Source organism: Chiloscyllium punctatum, chromosome 20, assembly GCF_047496795.1.
Source record: "Chiloscyllium punctatum isolate Juve2018m chromosome 20, sChiPun1.3, whole genome shotgun sequence".
In the NCBI taxonomy this organism is placed as follows: Eukaryota; Metazoa; Chordata; class Chondrichthyes; order Orectolobiformes; family Hemiscylliidae; genus Chiloscyllium; species Chiloscyllium punctatum.
In genome coordinates this window covers 43,760,208-43,782,869 of record NC_092758.1, presented here as the reverse complement: position 1 = coordinate 43,782,869, position 22,662 = coordinate 43,760,208, and the positions used below count along the sequence as shown (strand labels likewise).

The following is a 22,662-nucleotide window of genomic DNA, read 5'->3' as shown; positions in this document are numbered from 1 at the left end:
TAAAGATTTTGAATAAAGGAAGGACTGTTTCCTTTGTTTAGAGAGTCTTTGCCATGACCCCATAAGCCCTGTGAGGTGTGTTAAAGGTTTCTCCAAAGCCTGTGCTGTACAGTGCTTAATAAATTTGGTTGCTTGTTCAGATGGTGTGTTGCAGTTGCATAAAGTGTGCAAGAACCTCAAGAAAAAGAACTTAAGGGTGGGTTAGAAAGTTTGCCAATGGCATAAAGGTTGATGGATCAGTGAATAGTGTGGAAGGCTGTTGTAGGTTGCAACGGAACCTTGACAGGATGCAGAACTGGGCAAATTTGCGGATGGAGTTCAACCTGGAAACGTATGAAGGGATTTTGAAAGGTCGCATTTGAATGTAGAATACAGGGTGAAGGCAGGATTCTTGGCAGTGTGTAGGAGCAGAGGGATCTTTGGGTCCATTTCCATGGATACCTCAAAGTTACCACCCAACTTGATAGGGTTTTTAAGATGGCGTGTGGTGTATTGGCTTTTGCCAGGGGGGTTGAGTTTTTAAAGGCCACAAGATTATGCTGCAGCTCTACATAGCCCTGGTTAGACTACACTTGGAATAATTTAGTTCTGGTCACCTCATTATAGGAAGGATGTAGAAGCTTTAGAGAGGGGGCACAGGAGATTTACCAGGATGCTGCCTGCACTGCAGGGCATGTCTTATGAAGAAAGGTTGAGGTGGCTAGGGCTTTTCTTGTTGGAGCGAAGAAGGATGAGAAGTGACTTGATAGAGGTGTACAGATGATGAAAGGCATAGAGTGAATAGTCAGACTTTTTCCCAGGGCAGAAATGGCTATCACAAGGGGGCATAATGTTAAGGTCATTGGAGGAAGATTTAGGGGAGATGTCAGCGGTCAGTTCTTTGTGCAGAGACTGGTGGTTGTGGGGAATGTACTGCCAGCAGTGGTAATAGAGTCGGATACATGAGGGACATGTAAACAACTCTTGGATAGGCACAGGGAAAATAGTGCAATGAAGGGTCTGCAGGTTAGTTTGATCTCAGTAGGATAAATGATCGGCACAATGAGGGCTGAAGTGCCTGGACTGTGCTGTTCTAAGTTAAAGTCTATTCTCATTTGACTGGTCTATGGACGATTACATGCAACTAAAACACATATTATTTAACTTTCTCTCCACCTTGTTTGTATCCTTCAAAAGGTAATGATCACTTTTTCTAGGGTAGGATTGTCCAAAAGATTATGCCACTATGTAGTGAGGATCACCTGCTTTGGTTGATGGTGAAATCATAGTTTTGAGATTTCCTTTCTGCTACCCCAAAAACAGGAAATCTAAGAGTCAATTGACAATGTTCCAAATATCTCTTAGTGTAACAGTGAAATCAGTAAGTATATGCTAGAATCTGAAGTAAGCAGGAGCAATCCGTACCAGAGAGAGACACGTCTACATAATGTATTTTAGTGTGGATTAATAGAATTTGGCAGAAACCAACCAGAGTCACAGTATAGTCGGGTTAGATAGGTTGGGCAGTGAGTCTTTTTTTTCCCCTCTGGCAATGGCTAGCACGACGCGTATAGCTTCAAATTGAGGGGTGATAGATAAGGGAGAGATGTCAGAGGTAGTTTCTTTACTCTGATAGTACTGCAACAATAATAGACTCGCCAACTTTTAAAGACATTTAATGGTCATTGGATAGGCATATGGATGAGAATGGAATAGTGTCAGTTAGATGGGCTTCAGATTGGTTCCACAGGTCGGCATAACATTGAGGGCTGAAGGGCCCGTACTGCACTGTAATGTTCTATGTTCTAGTCACTCTCTGGTGGGGGACATTTTCCAAAAATATACCAGGCCATAGTTTACCCAAGGGGGTATCCAAAAAGGAAAACACCACATTAACTATTATGGCAGTGGTGACCACCTCCATTTAATGTTCCCAGTGCTGGGATCAACAAAGAATAATCAAAAGACAACTTCAAAGGAAAAATTAATAACATTATCATGGTGAGAGGCTGTCTGAGAATCTGGCACAATGCCTACCTCAGTTCAGTAGTTTTAGTTATCACAAAATTACCCAATTTTACCTAACTGTTTAATTTGGATTGCAAATCAACGCACTATACAGTTTCTGTACTTAATTGGAACAAACTATTTATTGCAAACAAATTATCTTTAACTGGTGACAAATATGAATTAATGAAAACACTAACTATCCCTTCTTAAATACTCACAGACACAAAGATATGGATTTTTAAGTTTTTTTTTAAAAAAGAAAACTGGCAACAGTGCCAATCTGGAGTACAGGAATCTTAGTTTTAGCTTGTTTTCTTCCTATTTTCTTTGATCCCTTTTCAGTTTTGTGGTGCAAACAACCTTGTGTTGACAACAATTTTTGTCTTCTAGTGACCAGTTGAGAATTGATTCTTTCAGTAGTCTTGAAGACTTTCTTCATCCTTTTGACAGGGTGTGCAAAGAGAGGAGTTACAGAAAAAATGTGGGTGAGAACAGCTTGTGGGAGCTGGCCATCTTATAAACAAAATTGAGAGAGCTTTGTCTTGACACTTTCCATTTAGAGGTCTTTCTGCTGTATTACTGAAACACTGTGTCATCAGCCAATCCAGCTGCTGTTAAGTTGAGCGGTCTCGCAACTACACTAACTGGTCAGTGGAAAAGCCAACCAAGCCAGCGTCTGGGCAAAATCATCTTGAACACAAATAGAGGCAATTTATGTGGCTTTGATGTCCACCAAACTGTAACATAGTTTCTAAGGTACTTCTTAGCTGCATTGGCTTTGCAAGCTGCAAATGATTCTAGTAAATGTAGTTATTAAAACTGTAACTATTCTGCTTCAGCCCAAAAATAAACAAAATTGAAAAAGATGTGGCCCTCACAAAGTATGTTTGGGCCTCAACTGAACTTCCATAATTGAGTGAGCGTGATTCAAATGGCAATCCCAAAGTCCCAGGGGTGTCTATCAAATCATTATTGGATAGAAGGTTATCCATAAAATGTTAGCTAGTTGTGAAATATACGATGCACTGAAAAATAAACTCATTCTCCACTTTTTGAAGTAAATAATGAAAAGCTTTTGAACTTTGCACATAAAAGGCAACCTTTGTATTCAGCCACTTGCACAACTATAATGTGAGGAGGCCAAACTGAGGATGGAATATCTGGCCATACTGTGGGAATATCAAAGTTCTGATCCCAACTTTGTTGGGTAGACCCAAAAGTTGCAGCCCCACCCATTCAATGACTGTTCCATTCTTTGTGTATTTTAACATTCTGCAGGAGCCATTTAAAAATGTTCATTGTGCAGCCAGAATGCACTACAGAAGACTGGATTGCCTGAAGGGGTGTTCAAAACTCAGTCTATTATTGATTTATTATTTCTTGACCTTCTTCAGGGACTCTGAACTCACTAAAATTCTGGATCAGAAACATTATGTGGAAGAACTCAACAGACATTTGAGGTGAACCATCAAAAATCTTTGTTTTGCATGTGTGCTCTGGCAAATTTTTATTTTGATTTCAGCACTCTGTGATGCCTCTGGATTCTTGATGTATTTGAACACTTTCTGTAACCCCATTACAGTGCACTAAGTCACCTGTTACTAAGTAATCGTTGTTTTACTGCTTTACTTAGTCTGGGTATGTTGATGTCTTGCATCAATCAAACATAACAACTGTTTTCTTTTGTTTAAGTGGTACAGTTTCTGATCTACAGACAAAGCTGGATTCATTAGAAAAAACTAATGCAAAACTAATGGAAGAGGTAAATAGTAACGACTAAGTCCTTTTTCTGGTGTTGAAAATATTCTACCTTAAGTACATGGTCTGATTCTGTGCTTGATGTTGATATTCTTGTAGCTTGCAGCAGCAAATGATAGAATTCAGTCACTTCAGGAGGAGCAGAATCAACTGAAGCAAGAAAATTCATCAATCCTCGAAACAAGTGAACGTAGAGTAGAGGTTGGTCAAAAGAGCTAATTTAATATTCTGAGATGTGCTAAGCTGGCTTCCACAAGCCCTTTTATCTGCTGTAGAAAGTGTGTGTGAGGTCATTTTAACTTTGTTTTCTCTTGTAAGACTGAATAAACATCAATTTGGACTGGTATGGATTAATCAGAGGGCCAGTTCAAGGCAACTCCTATCTGACCATCTTGGTTTCTTTAGGAATAACAGGAAAGATTGATAAAGTGATGTAGAGAGATGTGTGTGTGTGTGTGTCTGTTTCTGCAGATATTCTGCAGGTTTAAAAAGCATTGTCAAATAAATTATTGAATTCCTAAATAACAACCTGTTAGCTCTCAGCTGAAGTATTATGGAGAATTCAGGCAAGATATAAAGTTCTTGGAAAAGGTTAAGAGGAGATATACTAGGATGTTACTAGAATCAGGGCATTCATTTATGAATAGAAATTGGAAAATTTAGTACTGTTCTTGTTGCCATAAATATGGTAAGGTGATCTTTCAGTGTAGATTTTGGTAAGAGTAAATAATGTCTCTGTCTCTCTGCCTTCAATTAATTTTAATGTTATTGACAAAGACCTAAAGAGGAGGAGTTTGAGAGTAAAGCTTTTCATCCAAAGTTGTCAGGATCTAGAATGCTTTACTTGAAAAAGTTATTGTGCCAATTTGGTGGTGATTTTTGACTGGCACAAATGCATTTGGCTGCAGGGCCTTTTTCCGATTGTAGATTTCCATGATTTTTAATGAGGACCTTGCAGGGTTATGAACAAAATGTGGTACCAAGCATGACTGCTCTGTCAAGTATTGGTACAAGCACAACAGGTTTAGTTCCTTCTGTTCTACTTATTTCCAAAATGTGAAGTTTTAATGCTTTGACTTCGGCTGAGAGTATCTGGTAAATAATTTTTTCATCTACTGGCATGTTGGTTTCAATCGCAGAATTCTATGTTGCTTTTGACTTGACAAATTTGAAATGCACACTCATAACTGTCATTTAGGTTTTGTTTTCAGTTCAGGCAGCACAATTATCCACTTTAGTCCTGGGCTAAAAGGAGGACAAGACACTGATTATCTGATCATGTGAAAGATTAATTTAGATGTGCAAATAGGGATGGGCTCAGTTTGAAATACTAAATACAGTAATAATTTCATGGCTCCTTGAATTAAAATTAAACCATACTTTTGCATGAATTGCCATGCTTACAAGTACAAGAGTACAGTTTTAATGTTTAGAATTTTTTTTGCCATTTCCAAGAAAATGTCAAGGAAATACTTTGCTGAAGAAGTGCTAATTTTGCAACAACATCCTGACTAGATCCAAGATTCACTTCCTGTTTGAGTTCACCTGATTTGGTTGAAGTCAGCAGTTGTGGAACTTCCCTGCTGTCTGTTGAATAATGGCACTATAAGTCAAACTGACTAAACGATCCATTTGTTTCCCACTAAGTTAGTTAATTTTGTCAAGATGCAGTTGGGGAATTATTGTTCCCTCCTGGTTGAGAGAAATGTAAAACGTTAGGTGGATTTTACTTTTGCAAGCAAAATTAATGCCATTTACAAAATACTGTGCAAGGACTGTAACAAACACTACATTGGACAAACAGGCAGAAACTCGCCCCCAGGATACATGAACTCCAACTCGCCGCAAACAATATGACCCTCTCACTAGTACCCTCACATAAGGATGAGGAAGGCCACCACTTTGACTGGGACAACATTTTCCATCCAAGGACAAGCCAAACAAGGACACAAGAATTCCTAGAGGCATGGCATTCCAACTGGAACTTTGTCAACAAACACATTGAGTTAGACCCCATCTACCACCCCCTGAGAAAAAACAGCAAGTGACTTCACCACAGAAAATAACATCGGAAATGATATTAGATTACTTAGTGTGGAAACAGGCCCTTCGGCCCAACAAGTCCACACCGCCCCGCCGAAGCGTAACCCACCCATACCCCTACATCTACATTTACCCCTTACCTAACACTATGGGCAATTTAGCATGGCCAATTCACCTGACCTGCACATCTTTGGACTGTGGGAGGAAACCGGAGCACCCGGAGAAAACCCACGCAGACATGGGGAGAACGTGCAAACTCCACACAGTCGGTCGCCTGAGGCGGGAATTGAACCCGGATCTCAGGCGCTGTGAGGCAGCAGTGCTAACCACTGTACCACCGTGCCGCCCAACACACAGAAATCCAAACCTATAAATAAAAAGCAGGAATTTTCAGCATTGCTTTGCCTGAGGCGCACTGAAGATGTTACCTAGTAGGGTAACGAAAAGTCTGGAAATGAACCTTCCAGTTCAGTGAGCAAACCTACATCCAAAACTTCAACCTGAGCTACAAATCTTCTCAAAACTCACTTTTATTTGTATCTTGTTACAGAATGAATCTGGCCTATTTTGGGATAAAGAAATGACTACTCAGTTGCAGTGCCCTCTAGCTGATTTTTCATTAGCTACAGTTTAAGGAAAAGTTACTTATTTGAGGACTGCCAGCATCCTGTTAATTGCCCCAGTCATTAACTACCATGCGTTAAGTTTCTGTTTTCTGGCGTATTTTAAAGTTTCTGTAGCCCTTCTGAAAGATCATCTAGAATAGAATAGGTGCATCTGGCAGAGTGTTGAAGAGTTTTCATGAATTATTAGTGTATCTTGCAGGTGCTGCCACTGTAAAATAGTGAAGGGAGTGAATGTTGAAGGTGCTGGCTGGGATACCAATCAAGCAGAATGTATTTTCCTGGATAGTTAAACTGCTATTGTTGGAGCCGGACTCATGCAGACAATTAGATAATACTCAGTTCAGAAACTCCTGACTTGTGTCTTTAGTGGACAGCCATAGGGAGTTAGATTAATTACACTGTAGGATTCCTAGTCTCTGACCTGTGGATTTATTAAATTAATGTGGCTTGTTTAGAGCTGAAAATGTGCCGCTGGAAAAGCGGAGCAGGTCAAGCTGCATCCAAGGAGCAGGAGAATTGACGTTTCAGGCATGAGCCCTTCAGGAATGAGGAAAGTTTATCTTAGCATGTTGGACATAAGGTAGGGAGGAGGGACTTGGGGGAGGGGCGTTGGAAATGCAATAGGTGGAAGGAGGTTAAGGTGAGGGTGAGAGGTCAGGAAGAAGATTGCAGGTTAGGAAGGTGATGCTGAGTTTGAGGGTTGGGACTGAGACAAGGTGGGGGGGAGGGGAGTCATGGAGGGAGTGCCCCCTGTAAAAATGCCATTCCATATTCCCAATTCCTTCGTCTCTGCCGCATCTACTCCCAGGAGGACCAGTTCCAATATCAAACAACCCAGATGGCCTCCTTCTTCAAAGACTGCAATTTCCCCCCAGACGTGTCGATGATGCTCTCCACTGCATCTCCACCACTTCCCGCTCCTCTGCCCTTGAGCCCCGCCCCTCCAATCGCCACCAGGACAGAACCCCACTGGTCCTCAACTACCACCCCACCACCCTCCATATACATCATATCATCCGTCGTCATTTCCGCCGCCTCCAAACGGACCCCACCACCAGGGATATATTTCCCTCCCCTATCAGCGTTCCGAAAAGACCACTCACTCCATGACTCCCTTGACAGGTTTCCTTCCCCCCCCCCCCCCCCCCCTCCCCCCAACCTCCACTCCCGGCACCTACCCCTGCAACCGCAAGAAATGCAAAACTTGCGCCCACACCACCACCTCCTCTCCACCACCCCCCACTTCCTTCCAAGTCCCCAAGGGATCCTTCCATATCTGCCACAAATTCACCTGCACCTCCACACACATCACTTGCTGCATCCAATGTGGCCTCTTCTACATTGGGGCGACAGGCCGCCTACTTGCAGAACGTTTCAGAGAACACCTCTGGGACACCCGGACTGACCAACCAACCCAACCACCCCATGGCTCAACATTTCAACTCCCCCTCCCACTCCACCAAGGACATGCAGGTCCTTGGACTCCTCCATCGCCGGACCATAGCAACACGACGGCTGGAGGAAGAGCACCTCATCTTCCTCCTAGGAACCCTCCAACCACAAGGAATGAACTCAGATTTCTCCAGTTTCCTCATTTTTCTCCCCCACCCCCCCCCCCCAACCTTGTCTTAGTCCCAACCCTTGAACTCAGCACCACCTTCCTAATCTGCAATCTTCTTTCTGACCTCTCTGCCCCCACCCCCAATCCGGCCGATCACCCTCACCTTAACCTCTTTCCACCTATTGCATTTCCAACACCCCTCCCCCAAGTCCCTCTTCCCTACCTTTTATCTTAGCCTGCTTGGCACACTTTCCTCATTCCTGAAGAAGGGCTCATGCCTGAAACGTCAATTCTCCTCCTTGGATGCTGCCTGACCTGCGCTTTTCCAGCAACACATTTTCAGCTCTTATCTCCAGCATCTGCAGTCCTCACTTTCTCCTTTTGTTTTAGTTTAGGTCAGTTTCTGGTCAAGAGAAATCCCTAGGATATTAATAATGAGGGACTCCATGATGATGCCATGGAACATCAAGCAAGAGGATGAGATTTTCTCTCATTGAAGATGATTATTGCTTGGTATTTGTATGGCACAGATGTTAGGTGCCACTAAGCAATTTTAGTCTCTAATGTCCAGGATTTACTGCAGACTACTTCAGTAACTGAGGCTTAGTGATGTTTACTGATAGTACAATCACACCTCCGACCTTATGGTAAAGGAATGTAATTGCTTAGACAGCTGAGGTTGATTAGGCCCAGGGAGACTTCACTTGTGGTGCAATTGTAGTTTCCCTACCTCTGATTCAGGAGGCCTGAGCTGAATCCCGCCTGCTCCAGATGTATGTCATAACCTCTCTCTGAAGAGATTGATTGATTGAAAATGTGTTGAGGAACTTCTTTTTGGTATTGTTCTTTTGACTGAGTACTGAGGGCTTCCTCTAATTCCCTTGGTGCCACACACTGTCAAATGCTGCCTTGTTGTCGAGGGCAGTCACTGTCTCTCCTCCTCCTGGAATTCAAGCTTTTGTCAGTGTTTGGACCTCGCTCTGTAATGAGGACAGGAGCTGAGTAGCCCTGGTACCCAAACTGATCAGCGCGTTATTGTTAAATAAGTGCTGTTCGATAGTCCCATCAACAACCCAATCCATCACTTGGAGTACTTAATTCACTGAAAGTTTGTTTGAAAAGCCATCAGATTAATCCGCATTATGCTTTTTCCCCCGGCCCTTTTCTTTTCTGGAAGAGTGTTATTAAACTGGAGAGGAGTCAGAAAAGATTTACCAGGATGTTACCAGGAATGGAGGGTTTAAGTGATTAAGATAGGCTGAGACATTTTTCACCGGGGCGTAAGAAGTCCAAGGGGGTGACCCCAGAGGTTTATAAAATTGAGGGGCATAAATAAGGTGAATAGCAAGGGTCTGCTCCATATGCTGAGGGAATTCACAACTGGGGTGACCGGAACAGATTTCACAAAGGACATGAGGGGTAACCTGTTTAAACAGTGATTGGTATGTGGAATTAACTGCCAGAGGAAGTGTGGATGCTGGTACAGTTGGTACTTATTCAAAATGTCTAAGTACATGGACAGGATTAGTCCAGAGGGATATGGACTAAACACAAAGTGGGACTGGTTTAGTTTGGGAACATGGTCGGCATGGACTGAACGGTCTGTTTTCATGTTGTATGACTGACTGTATGACTAATATGTCTGATACCCTTTTAAAAATTTGAGTGTCATCTTTCTCACACTGCCTTCTTGATCAACAGAAGTTTCTGGATAAAAGAGCTCTTCTTTCTGATTTGTTACTATGGCTACTTACTACTGAAGTTGCAATCTCTTGTCATTGCTTTTGAATACTTTTCAATGTTTTCTTAGGTGAGCAGACAAGATTCTGAAGTAGAACTGGAAACATACAAACAAACTCGTCAAGGTCTAGATGAAATGTACAACGATGTCTGGAAACAACTGAAAGAAGAGAGAAAAATTCGAACGGTGAATCTTTATAAAGGATAATTGTGCTCTGTTTTAAAGTAGCTTAAAGAAACAGTAATTGTAAAAGCTGTGAAAAAGTTTGTATATTTGAGAATTTTTAATTTGTGTATTTCAGTACTGACTTAAATTCTGAAGGTTACCTGGACTTTTAACCTTTCTGTAGATATAATCGTTTGTGACTGTCTATTCCTAAATACTATCTAGAGTGTCCTCTGAAGAAAAATCTAGTATGGCTAAGCTCTCACTTGCAAACTTTATATTATCACCTGTTTCCACTTTTAAATTCAGTTTTGATGAATGAAGAGGTATATGTTTCTGCTTAGGAACTGGAGAAAGAATTAGAACTACAGATGAGCTTGAAGCAAGAAATGGAAATAGCCATGAAGCTACTGGAGAAGGACACCCATGAGAAGCAAGACACGTTAGTAGCGCTCCGACAACAGTTGGAAGAAGTAAAGGCTATCAATTTGCAGATGTTTAACAAAGCTAAGGTGAAGAAATATGGGAGAAGAGACTACTGTTGGTTATTAAGGAAATGTTAGAGGGTACAAATTATGGGATATAATTGTATTTCCTTGTGTCTCTTATCTAGAATCAAAGCTGCAATGGGATATGACCAGTCTAGAGCCATGGGAATTTGTTGTTTTTGTCTTTTGCTCTTTTCTACCCTACTACTCACCTTGATATCTATTTTAAATTTAATGTTTTGTTTCCTTTTGCAGTTGGAGGAAGTGGTATTTACTCATTACTCTGCATACTAGTCAGTTTGAAATACTTAGTGTTTAATCCTGTTTATTGGGATTTTATGAAGTAGTAGTTATGTGGCATCTCAAGTCTGTGTTCATAACAATTTTTTAAAATCCCTGATGAATCTATATGCAGCATGTTTTGTCTATCATTTAATGTCAGTTCTATAATTGTATATCAAAAGTTGTGCACAGTACTCTTAGTTGTGGCAAAAGTCCACAGAAGGATGCTGAGTAAAGGCCTTGTGACATAAAGGGAAGTTTTGTAGCTTTATCCTAATTTTGTTGCTTAGAATTCTGAAGGGGCAGCGCAGCAGAAGGCTGAAATGATAAACACTCTGGAGCAAAAGACTAATCAAATGATTGATGCCACAAAGCAAATGGAGGAAAGGTACAGTAAAAAGAAAAATTTCATAAATTTTATCTTTACGCTACATGTTTTTCAGCTGTGAATGTGTCAATTTTATAACGCTTAAATTTGTCTTTGCAGAGCTGTTAAACTTTAAAACTCTAAGGGGAAGCATTGGTTCAGACTGTTTGTTTGTTTTTGTAGACTTAGCCTGACTTCCCAATTAAGAAGTAACATTTTTGAATGTCTTGAAATGACATTGAGAAATGTGGGAAAATCTGAATCATTTGCTTTTGGCATACTTGCCTAAACAGCACTAAATCATAGTAATACATAATTGCACCTCATTTTATTCTGCAGTCCGCACTGGTTCAAGTTTGAATTATCTTCTGTATGGTTCAGGACCAGACTAGATTGTACACCATTTTGTGTACAAATTTGAGTTGAAATTAAACCATTGATATTCAAATGGACTAGCTGTTTGCTGGAATTTGATGCAGGTAAAAGGACATCAACTGTAGTGTGGTGGAAAAGTATATGCTAAAGTATAGATTCACTTTATTTCCTCAACCGTGACCCTCTGCCATGACTCTGCCCATTCTCTCTATTGAATTCCTCATCATAGTTGTCTGGTTTTGAACATGGATGTTGGATAGTTATCAAAAGGTGGGGAACGTGATGGCAGTTTTTTGGATGCGCTAATGTCTCATTAGCTGAGCATAGGCAGCACTGTTGAATGTTTGAGTATCTTGGCTGAACAAAAAACCTGAATTTTAAGAGCAGGCAAAGGTCATTTGGCCCTTTTTTTTTGGTTTGTGCCTGTTGTGCTATGGTTGATCATCCAACTCTGCACACTGTTGCCAGGTTCACCCCATGTCCTTTGATCCCTTTAGCCCGGAGAGCCATATCTAACGACTTGAAGGTTTTCCATGTTTTGGCCTTGGCCTTTCTGTGGCAGCTAATTCCACTGACTTACCACTCTGGATGAAGAAATCTCTCATCTCAGTCCTGAATGGCCTGCCCTACTATTCTTTAAACTGTGCACCCTGGTTCTGGACTCTCTGGTTGTTGGGAACATCCTCTCTGGATTTACTGTCTAGTCGTGTTTAGAATTTTATAGACTTCTATGAGGTTACTCCTTCATTCTTCTAAACTTTAGTGAGGATGTCCTAATTTCCTCAATTTCTCCATGTTAGTTCTACCATCCCAGGAATCAGTAAGGTACTAAAGTTGACACCAAAGTTGATATACATGAAGGATCAATAAGGAGTGATAAGAGTACACTGTTCACTAGTAGGAAATTACAATTATGTTGTGGTAAGCAAGAGCTGAGCATTCTTAGCTCAATAATTAGTTATTGCTACATTATTTCCAGGAATATTTGTGCAAAAAATCTAACCTTTTCTGGTACCTCTTAACTTTTAATTCTGAGTTCATTGACACTGTTTGTTTTAATCTTAGATTGCAACAGTCTGAACAAACTAGGCAGTTAGCAGAAGAGAAAAATCGAAAAATTGAGAAAGAATTTGCAAGCAAGATTGAGAATCTCCAGCAGCAGCTCAGTGAGTTGGACAAACAACGGTAAGACATCAAACCATATCTTCAAAAAATGGACGTTGCGCAAGTAACTGAATCATTGCCTCAATACTGGCGACTCCTAAGATATTGGCTTATGGTTAACTGAAACTGTTAGATGCAAAATTGAATCAGCAGGTGGGGATGGGCACGTTTAGGTGTTTCATGCAAATAGTGATGAATGAGAGAGACAGCCATTAAAATTTATATCAAGAGGTTTTGAATGAAATTGCCACCTGTTGCACCTCCACAATTTGTGGTGGAACCAGGCATTCGTGAATGATTCTGGTGGAGCCAAGGTGATGGATGTAGACATGACCTTTACAAGATCCTGTTGAATGCTTTAGAAAAAGTATATTTACTTTCAGATTGGCGAAAGTACAATCCAAGATGAACAAGGCAAAAGAATCACTGGTTATATAGTCATACTGTTAAACCATAATGGAAATAACTGGTCAATCCTATAACTTGACATTCTCAAGTATCTAATATCGGTGCCTCTTCACAGGGTCTTCACACCATTGTGTTTTGGAGAAGCTGAGAGATATAGCACTTGTGATTTAAAGGCGATCAAGGGACATGGAGTGCGGGTGGGATTAAGGAATTGAGTTTGATCAGCGATGATCATAATGAATGCCAGAGCAGGCTCCAAGGATGGAATGGCCTATTTCTGCTATCTTCTGTGTTTCTATGTATGGAGAAAAATCCTAAAAATATGATGTTTCTAATTCCTTTCAGAGTCATGTAACCTGATTATTAATAAATTGAAATACAGCTGGCAAGATAGAAAGGAATACACACCAGTTTTCTTTGTTCAGACAGTTTAGCACATTTCTGTCTCGTAGCTTACATCACTCACCCAGTGTTACAGCTGCCCCAAATTCAATGGTACTTGGACAACTAACTCTACCATCTGTTCCCATAACATTTAAAATTTACAAAGCTTATGAGGGGACTATTGTGGTGCAGTGGTAGTGACCCTACCCCAGCCCAGAAGACCCAAGTTCAAGTTACACCTCCAGGAGTGTGTAATACATCTCTGAACAGGTTAATTAGAAAAATAGGTTTGAAAAAAAAGCTTAATTTGGTTGATCAAACATCAGTGTGGTAACTTTATTAGAAATTCTTTGCATTCTGCATGGTAATGTTTGAACTCCAAAGCTTTACAACAAATGGGAGGCTGTTTGATCGATAGTTGTCTGTTATCTTTGATATAACAAGTGCAGTGTAAAACAGGGGTCCTGTAGATAAAATGCATATAGACTTCAAGAAAATGTTTGATAAGGTGCTGTGCAAAAGATTCTTACACAAAGTAAGATCTCACAGGATTTGGGGAATATTACCTTGGATAGAGGATTTGTTAACCAACTGAAGTTAGTCATGATGATTGGCATATTTTTCTAGTTAGCAAACTGTAATTTGGATGATGTAGGATTTGGTACTTGGATCCATATTCCATTTCTGCAAGCAAACCAGCGTTCTATATCCAAGTTTGCAGAATACACCTAAAATAGGTGGGAAACTAAATAGGGGGTGGGGGGCAATGAAGAAACAAGAAACTTATATCTAAGTAGGTTAGGTGAATAAATCAGAATTAGGCACATGGAGTTTAATGTGGACAAGTAGCTCATCCATTTTTGTCAGAAGAATAAAAAGGAAACTTATGTAATTGGAGAGAAACTTCAAAATACTTTATGCAGAGGCATCTGGATACCCACATGAATGAGTCGCAGAAAGCTGGCAGGTAATATGGAGGACACCTAGAGTTTTGGCATTTATTGCTAGAGGAATGCAGATATAAAAGTAGGGAAGTGTGGTTGCAATTGTACAAGGCATTGGTGAGACCATATCTAGAGTACTGCATACAGTTTTAGTTCCTTTACCCGAGGAAGATGTAATTGCATTGGAAGCACTTCAGAGAAACTTAACTGGATTAATTCCAGAGGTGAAAGGCTTATCTTATGAAACATAGAGAAGGCCATTTGACCCCAATATATTAATCCCTTGATCCCTTTAGTGATGAGCTGTATCTACCTCATCCTTGAAAACACACGATATTTTGACCTCAATCCATTTTTCTATAATAGTGAATTCCACAGGCTCACCAGTGTCTGGGTGAAGAAATTTCTCCTCCTCCTCTCAGTCCTAAAAAGTTTATCCCTTTTTTTTATCCTTTTAAACTCTGACCCCTGGTTCTGGACTCGTCCCACTCCCACCTTGTCAGGAACATTCTTCCTGCATCTAACCTATCTGGTCCTATTAGAATGTTAATAAATTTGAGACCCTTCCCCCTCTTTCTTCCCCCCCCCCATTCTTTTAACACTCCAGTGGATACAATTCTAACCAATTCAATCTCTCCTCACATGTCAGTCCTGTCATTCCAGAAATCCATTTTGGCAAACCTTCACTATGCTCTCTCAAAAGCAAGAATATCCTTTCCTTGATAAAGTAACCAAAACTGCGCACCAGTGGGCAGCACGGTGGCACAGTGGTTAGCACTGCTGCCTCACAGCGCCAGAGACCCGGGTTCAATTCCCGACTCAGGCGACTGACTGTGTGTGGAGTTTGCACATTCTCCGTGTCTGCGTGGGTTTCCTCCGGGTGCTCCGGTTTCCTCCCAAAGTCCAAAGATGTGCAGGTCAGGTGAATTGGCCATGCTAAATTGCCCGTAGTGTTCGTGAAGGGGTAAATGTACGAGAATGGGTGGGTTGCGGGTCGGTGTGGACTTGTTGGGCCGAAGGGCCTGTTTCCACACTGTAAGTAATCTAATTTCTAACCATATTCCAGGTATGGCCTCACTAATGCCCTGCATAATCAGACATCCCTGGCCCTGTACTCCAAATCTCTTCACTGTGAAGGCCAGCATGCAGTTTGGCTTTTACTGCATGCTGCATCTGTGTACTTACTTTCAACAATTGGTGCATAAGAACACCCAGGTCTCCTTGAACATTTTTCTTCTCTTTTCTACCTTCCTTCCTATTTTTGCCACCAAATTGGATAACTTCATATTTATCCATATTTATACTGCATCTACCAAGCATTTACTCATTCACTCGCGAGGAAGTTGAGCAATTCATCAACTTCACCAACACATTCCACCCTGACCTTAAATTTACCTGGACTATCTCTGACACCTCGCTCCCCTTCCTGGACCTCTCCATCTCCATTAGTGACGACCGACTTGACACTGACATTTTTTACAAATCCACTGACTCCCATAGCTACCTGGATTACACCTCTTCCCACCCTATCTCTTGCAAAAATGCCATCCTGTATTCCCAATTTCTCCGCCTCCGCCGTATCTGCTCCCAGGAGGACCAGTTCCACCATAGGGCACACCAGATGGCCGCCTTCTTTAGAGACCGCAATTTCCCTTCCCACGTGGTTAAAGATGCCCTCCAACGCATCTCGTCCACATCCCGCACCTCCGCCCTCAGACCCCACCCCTCCAACCGTAACAAGGACAGAACGCCCCTGGTGCTCACCTTCCACCCTACAAACCTTCGCATCAACCAAATAATCCACCGACATTTCTGCCACCTCCAAAAAGACCCCACCACCAGGGATATATTTCCCTCCCCACTCCTTTCAGCCTTCCGCAAAGACCGTTCCCTCCGTGACTACCTGGTCAGGTCCACACCCCCCTACGACCCACCCTCCAATTCTGGCACTTTCCCCTGCCACCGCAGGAACTGTAAAACCTGTGCCCACACCACCTCCCTCACCTCTATCCAAGGCCCCAAAGGAGCCTTCCACATCCATCAAAGTTTCACCTGCACATCCACCAATATCATTTATTGTATCCGTTGCTCCCGATGCGGTCTCCTCTACATTGGGGAGACTGGGCGCCTCCTAGCAGAGCGCTTTAGGGAACATCTCCGAGACACCCGCACCAATCAACCAAACCGCCCCGTGGCCCAACATTTCAACTCCCCCTCCCACTCTGCCGAGGACATGGAGGTCCTGGGCCTCCTTCACCGCCGCTCCCTCACCACCAGACGCCTGGAGGAAGAACGCCTCATCTTCCGCCTCGGAACACTTCAACCCCAGGGCATCAATGTGGACTTCAACAGCTTCCTCACTTCCCCTTCCCCCACCTCATCCTAGTTTCAAATTTCCAGCTCAGTTACTGTCTCCTTGACTTGTCCGACCTGCCTATCTTCTTTTCCACCTATCCACTCCACCCTCTCCTCCTTGACCTATCACCTTCATCTCCTCCCCCACTCACCCATTGTACTCTATGCTACTCTCTCCCCACCCCCACCCTCCTCTAGCTTATCTCTCCATGCTTCAGGCTCACTGCCTTTATTCCTGATGAAGGGCTTTTGCCCGAAACGTTGATTTAGCTGCTCGTTGGATGCTGCCTGAACTGCTGTGCTCGCCCAGCACCACTAATCCAATATTTGGTTTTCAGCATCTGCAGTCATTGTTTTTACCTCATTCACTCAACCTGTCCAAATCACACAACATCTTTACATCCTCCTCACAGCTCAATCTTCCACCAGCTTCATATCATCAGTAAATTTTGAGGTAATATATTTAGTTCCCTCCTCTGGATAATTAATACATTGTGAATAGCTGGGGTCCAAGTACTAATCCCTATCGTACTCCACTGGTCACTGCCTGTCATTCAGAAAAAGAGGAGATTTGAACTATGCTCTCGAGTTTAGAAGGATGAGGGAAGATTTTTAATTAAGATACATAACAACATGCTAAAGAGGATTGATAACATTAGAAGTAGAGTGAACTTTTCCCTTGTGGGGAAATCTAAATCCTATAGTTTTAGGCAAAGAGGATAGTGGATTTAAAATGAATGAGCAAAAGTTGCTGCTTTTCGGGTAGTGAAATTCACTTCTGCAGAGTATGGTAAGTGCTGTGATGCTGAATGCATTTTAGAGTGGAGATAGACCAGTTTTTAATTAATAATAGGTAATATGGTTATGGGAGCTCTCAGTAAAGTAGTAAAGGCTGAAATGGATCAGCTGTGGTCATACTAAGTGGTGGAGGAGACCTCAAAGGCTGAATTGCCTACTCTTGCTCTTAGTTGCTATGAAAGAGGAACATTGGGCAAAAGGCAAGAAAATAAATTAAGCCAAGTCCTGTTAGTTCTTCTAAAACTTTTCCACCTCCCTGTTTTAAAATTCTTTTTAGAATCATCTTGCATCACCTTTTTTAGAAAAACGTACAGATTATTTGCAATTCCAGAACTACAACCCTCGTTTTCCTTCTCGAACTTGTGCTAATGATTATAATCTATTTCACTGTTCTTGAGCACTTTGCTGGAGGGAGCTGTTTTTCACTAACTATTCCAACAAAATTTCTCAACCTGAAAGCTCCCATTTAAGTTATATTTTAATCTTCTACTTCAAGAGGAGTTTTCAAATTTCTGTACTGTCTTCAACAGAAATCCATTGTCCCTAGTAGTGTCCTATAAATTTCCTTCACATGAGTATTTTCAGTTGCTTGCTAGAGCCACAGTGATTTGTTTCACAGCTTATCAAGTCCCTGATATTAATTTAAAAGTAACAGCTATGGCCCTTGTGAGGAAAAAATGAACAGACTTGCTTTAGCCTTTAGTTTTTTTCTTACTGTTTCAAAGGCAAGAACGGCACCTACCCTTCTGGAAAGCCAATATACCAGTCTACCCAAAAGATATTCAGCTACTTGGGAGCCAGTTGTTGGCTGGCAGAAGGTCTTTACCATCAACAGCTGGTTACAACTCCAAAGTCAAATCAGCTACTTGTTGCCAGTTGAATCTCACCTTGAACACCCTTCCTGCTGCCAATTGGATTACAACTAAACTTCCCTCACTTGCTGAACAAATAACAGAGCAAGCAACACTTACAATAAGTGTTGGTAGCTTGCTTTTAAAAGGTGTCAATCCCTTCCACAATCCTTTTGAATTTTAAAATCGTCATTTTCTCATTTCAGTAGCAATCAAAAATACAAAAAAAAAATACTGTATTTACATTGAGTAGAAAGGAGCTGTACTCCTGGTCAGATAAATTACTTGCTGATTAGTAGGAAGCTGGACACATTTAATAATTGAAGAGTGGATTGAGGATGCACAGCTGGTCAAAAGATCCAGCAGCGTCAATGTGAGTGAGCAAATGCCATTTGTAATCTGCAGTAAAGCTCTTGGGAAATATTAGGAAGTCGTACGTATATTGAAAGCAGATCTTTTGAGGTGTAGACCAGATTTTTGATGTTTCAGGAGTCTGCTACAGCTGCAGCAGAGATCTTGAGTACAAGCAAGGTGTAGATGAGGATTGGGTCTCCATATCCCTAGAGTTGAAATAGTTTGATTGCATTATCTTCCTGGCTGTCTCCTTCAAATCGATCAGGGACAGGTAATTGAACTGTCAAGTGCAAGTCGTGAGGGGTGGAAACATCCAGACAGTTGAAAAGGCTTAATAGTCAAATGTCAGTTATCTATCTTTGGAACATGAGATTGCATCATCCAGATCATAGGGAAAGATTAGATTCAAGAACAGGAAAGAGGTTAACATTGTGCAGATGACTGTAAGCATGGATAGGGATGTAGATCTCAGGCTAATGCCACACAAAGAATGCTCTCAATGACCAAGGCCACCACTGCTGACGGAGGGTGGAAGAACACAGTAAGCCAGGCAGCATCAGGATGTGGAGAAGTCAGCATTTTGGGTGTAACCTTTCTTCAGGACTGGGGAGTGAATGTAAGGGGAGCTGCAGATAAATAGGGTGGTGGGGATAGGTGACGATGAGTAGAGAATAAGACCTAATTGGTCAATGGGAGGAATAAATCTGCCAGGTGGCTGGGAGGAATGGAACGGAGGGAGTACAAAGGGAGGTTATTTGAAATTGAAGAACTCCAGGCTGTTGGCTGCCAAGGCAGCCAAGCTGTTCATCCAATATGTGGTTTGGTTCGTTGTGATAATGGAGGAGGCAAAGGATGCTCATGTTAGAAAGGGAGTGGGAAGGGGAATTAAAATGGGCAGCGACTGAGGGGTCCATTTGGCCCCTGTATGTGCAGCTGAGATGCTCAGCGATCAGATATGAAACCGAAAAACTATTTTGTTGATGTAGAATAGTAGAGGTCCTCCACACATTTGGGAAAGGGAGGCCTTGAGATGGGGGAGGGATGAGGAGAGGGAATGGTGGTACCTCTACATAACTGAGAGGGTGGAGTGGAGAATCCAGAGACTGAATTGTTTGTTGCGGTGTTGGAGGTATTGCAAGTATGAAGTGTCAAAGGTGGGTCCAAATTTGGAGTGTTTTAAAATGTACCTGTAGGCCTCAAAATGAGATGGTTGCAAAGACTGTAGCTGAGGAACATCATGTGCTTATAGTAGTGAGTTTGTTTCATCGTGTGTTCCAAGACCTGGAGGGCTGAGGAGTTCACAGTGTTGTGGCAGTGAGAAAGGGACTCTGCTTCTCTCCGATGTGCACTCAGAATTCTATTCAAAGCGGGCATCCTTTTGAAGAGACTCCGCAGTGGTACAAACCTGGTTAGAGACAAAATGACTGCCGATGCTGGATTTTTGTCTCTAACAACTGCTGACAGGCACAGAGACCCCATTCAGTTCAATAGTCTTTCCTTCCCTTTTGGATTTTCAACTAGCTGGGCCTCCTAGTGAGAGCCAGGTGGGGAGGAAGGTTTCTTCAGGAAAATTAAAGTATAACAGAAATTACTGGAGACACTCGGCAGGTCTAGCAGTATCTGTGGAGAGAAAGCATGAGTCTACATACCCGGCATCTGCAATTCTTTGTTTTTTTTTCTCTTCAGGAAGAGGTTCAGTCATATGTGGTGCAAAATGGGACTTGCACTACAGTAAGCATGAAATTTGGCAAGGTAGAAGCATCATGTCTAATTATCACAGGGTTGTCTGTTATTTAGCAGTTTTCTGTGAGCATCTTGCATGGTAGTGCCAGCTAATTAATGTCTCTTCCCTCATACATATCACTGCTATGCAGGGGTCAGACATCCAGTGTTGTGGCTACATCAACCTCACTATCTGTCCTTGTCTCACTCTTCGTTGAGTTTTCTGGTAGTTTGTGACCCAATCGATACTCCCAGCAGAAATTGAGAATATTTGTGTTGTTAGAGTTGAATAGATTAAGAGATAGCTGGGTGTCTTTGGAAATCATGTAATAGTGACTGCAGTGAACAACACCACCTTTTTTTTGAGGATGGGCACCTGTGTATTTGCCTTTGCTCTACATAAACAAGGTGACCTCGCCTGTACAAGATTTGAGAACTGCTCAAGTAGCAGTGGATAATGTTATTTTGCTTATACTTTTTTTTTGAAGGTTCAGCTGCCTCCAACTGCTCAACATCAGGCTTTGCTAGAGCATCATGTGTAACATGTAGCTGAGTTTCCAATTACTTTGTAACTCTGGGAACCGCTTTCATCACCTGTGCGAGAAAAGGCTAAGGTACCCACACAGACTACCAATTTCAGTAAGAACAGTTTTTATCTCCAATCAAGAAAATTCATTGTCATAGAGAGCTAGATTTATCTGAGAAAATGAGGCAGCAGTCAGCTGATGTTTGGGAGACTTTTCTCCTCCAGGCAGTTAAAACAAATGATCTGATCAAATGAACCCTTGATGGAACTGGCCAGTGATGTTCTTTTAATACATATATAGTGTGTATAGGGAACTGTGAGGAAAGACAGGAATTGGGAGAATTATTACAGTTCACAATACTTAAACAATTGGGTGGCATTAAACAATGGGACCATTTACAGCACCTGGATTGCAGATCGTAGAGGCTAGACTACTTGAGAACCTGGGAGGGTAGAAAAATGGGACTTTGAGTGCATGTTCAGAATGTGGATAGTGACTGAACACCCACTATTCGGGTGAAGAGGGTAAATGAACTGTCCTTACTGGATGAGGAGGGTAAATAAACTCCTGGCAGATGAAGTGTAATGTAGATATATGTGAGGTTATTGACCAAAACCTGCATTGAACCATGCAGCTGCTGACAAAGCTGAACTATAGTTTGTAGAAGAAAGGGAGAGAAAAGGAGATGTTCCTTCATTTCATCCAGTTAAGTTTAGAAGGATGAAGGGGAATCTCACTGAAATTTACAGAAAACTTAAAGGCCTAGATAGAGTGGACATGGACAATATGCTTCCACTATTAAAGAGACTAGGACCTGAGGGCACAGCTCGGAATGAAGTCAAAATCCTTTGGAACTGAGATGAAGAGGAATTCTTCAACCAGATGGTGAATCTGTGGAACTCATTACAAAAGTGTAATATAGCTTCCCGACTAATAAGGGAATCAAATCTTACAGGGAGAAGGCAAGAGAATGCAGTTGAGTAACATATTAGCCATGATTGAATGGCAGAGCATGCTCAAAAGGCTGAATGGCCTAATTCAGCTCTTATATCTTAGGGTCTTATGCTAACTTCAGGTTCAGCAAAACAATGGATTAAGAATGATTTGTCAATCATTCTTGAGCTTAACACTGTATCTTGGTGTGGTTCAGTGGTTAGCACCACTGCCTCACAGCGACAGGGTTCCAGGTTTGATTCCAACCTCAGGCAACTGTCTGTGGACTTTGCACGTTCTTCCCATGTCTGCATGGCTTTCTTCCGGGTGCTCTGGTTTCCTCCCACAATCCAAAGATGTGCAGGTTAGGTGAATTGGCCATGCTAAATTGCCCAGAGTGTTCAGGGATGTGTAGGTTAGGTGCATTAGTAGGAAAATGTAGGATAATAGGGTAGAGAAATGGGTCTGGGAGGGTTATTCTTTAGAGGGTTGGTGTGGACTTGTTGGGCCGAAGGGCCTGTTTCCACGCTAGGGATTTTGATTGTTTTAAAAAAAAATCACCCAAGCCATTCATTAACAAGGTGCTTGAGAGATAACTGTAAAGTTGTTACATAAGATATCTGATAACTAATAATTTTGGACAAAAGTTGTATTAAGATTCACATGGATTCTGATTGGTAAAAACTAGGCTTTGCTAAGGTCCCTCGAGATTAGCATGTAAAGTTGAAGTGCATGGAACTGGGGATACTATACTGATGTTTTCAGAGAGTGGAGTGGCAGATAGGAGACAAAGAATAGGAATAAATGGGTCTTTTTGCAAGTGGCAG

The 22,662-nt window shown here is 41.9% G+C and overlaps 1 protein-coding gene across 4 annotated transcripts in view; it reads left to right on the top strand.

Moving 5' to 3' along the window:
* The window catches only part of LOC140492091 (RUN and FYVE domain-containing protein 1-like), an 83,075-nt gene that overhangs the window by 29,468 nt on the left and 30,945 nt on the right, over window positions 1-22,662 (top strand). For all 4 annotated transcript variants that reach the window (XM_072590817.1, XM_072590820.1, XM_072590819.1 and 1 more), the window contains 7 exons: window positions 3,384-3,449; window positions 3,682-3,751; window positions 3,847-3,948; window positions 9,788-9,904; window positions 10,228-10,395; window positions 10,944-11,041; window positions 12,461-12,580. In XM_072590817.1, coding sequence (XP_072446918.1) covers window positions 3,384-3,449; window positions 3,682-3,751; window positions 3,847-3,948; window positions 9,788-9,904; window positions 10,228-10,395; window positions 10,944-11,041; window positions 12,461-12,580 — 741 coding nt within the window. The remainder of the gene's footprint in view (window positions 1-3,383; window positions 3,450-3,681; window positions 3,752-3,846; window positions 3,949-9,787; window positions 9,905-10,227; window positions 10,396-10,943; window positions 11,042-12,460; window positions 12,581-22,662) is intronic.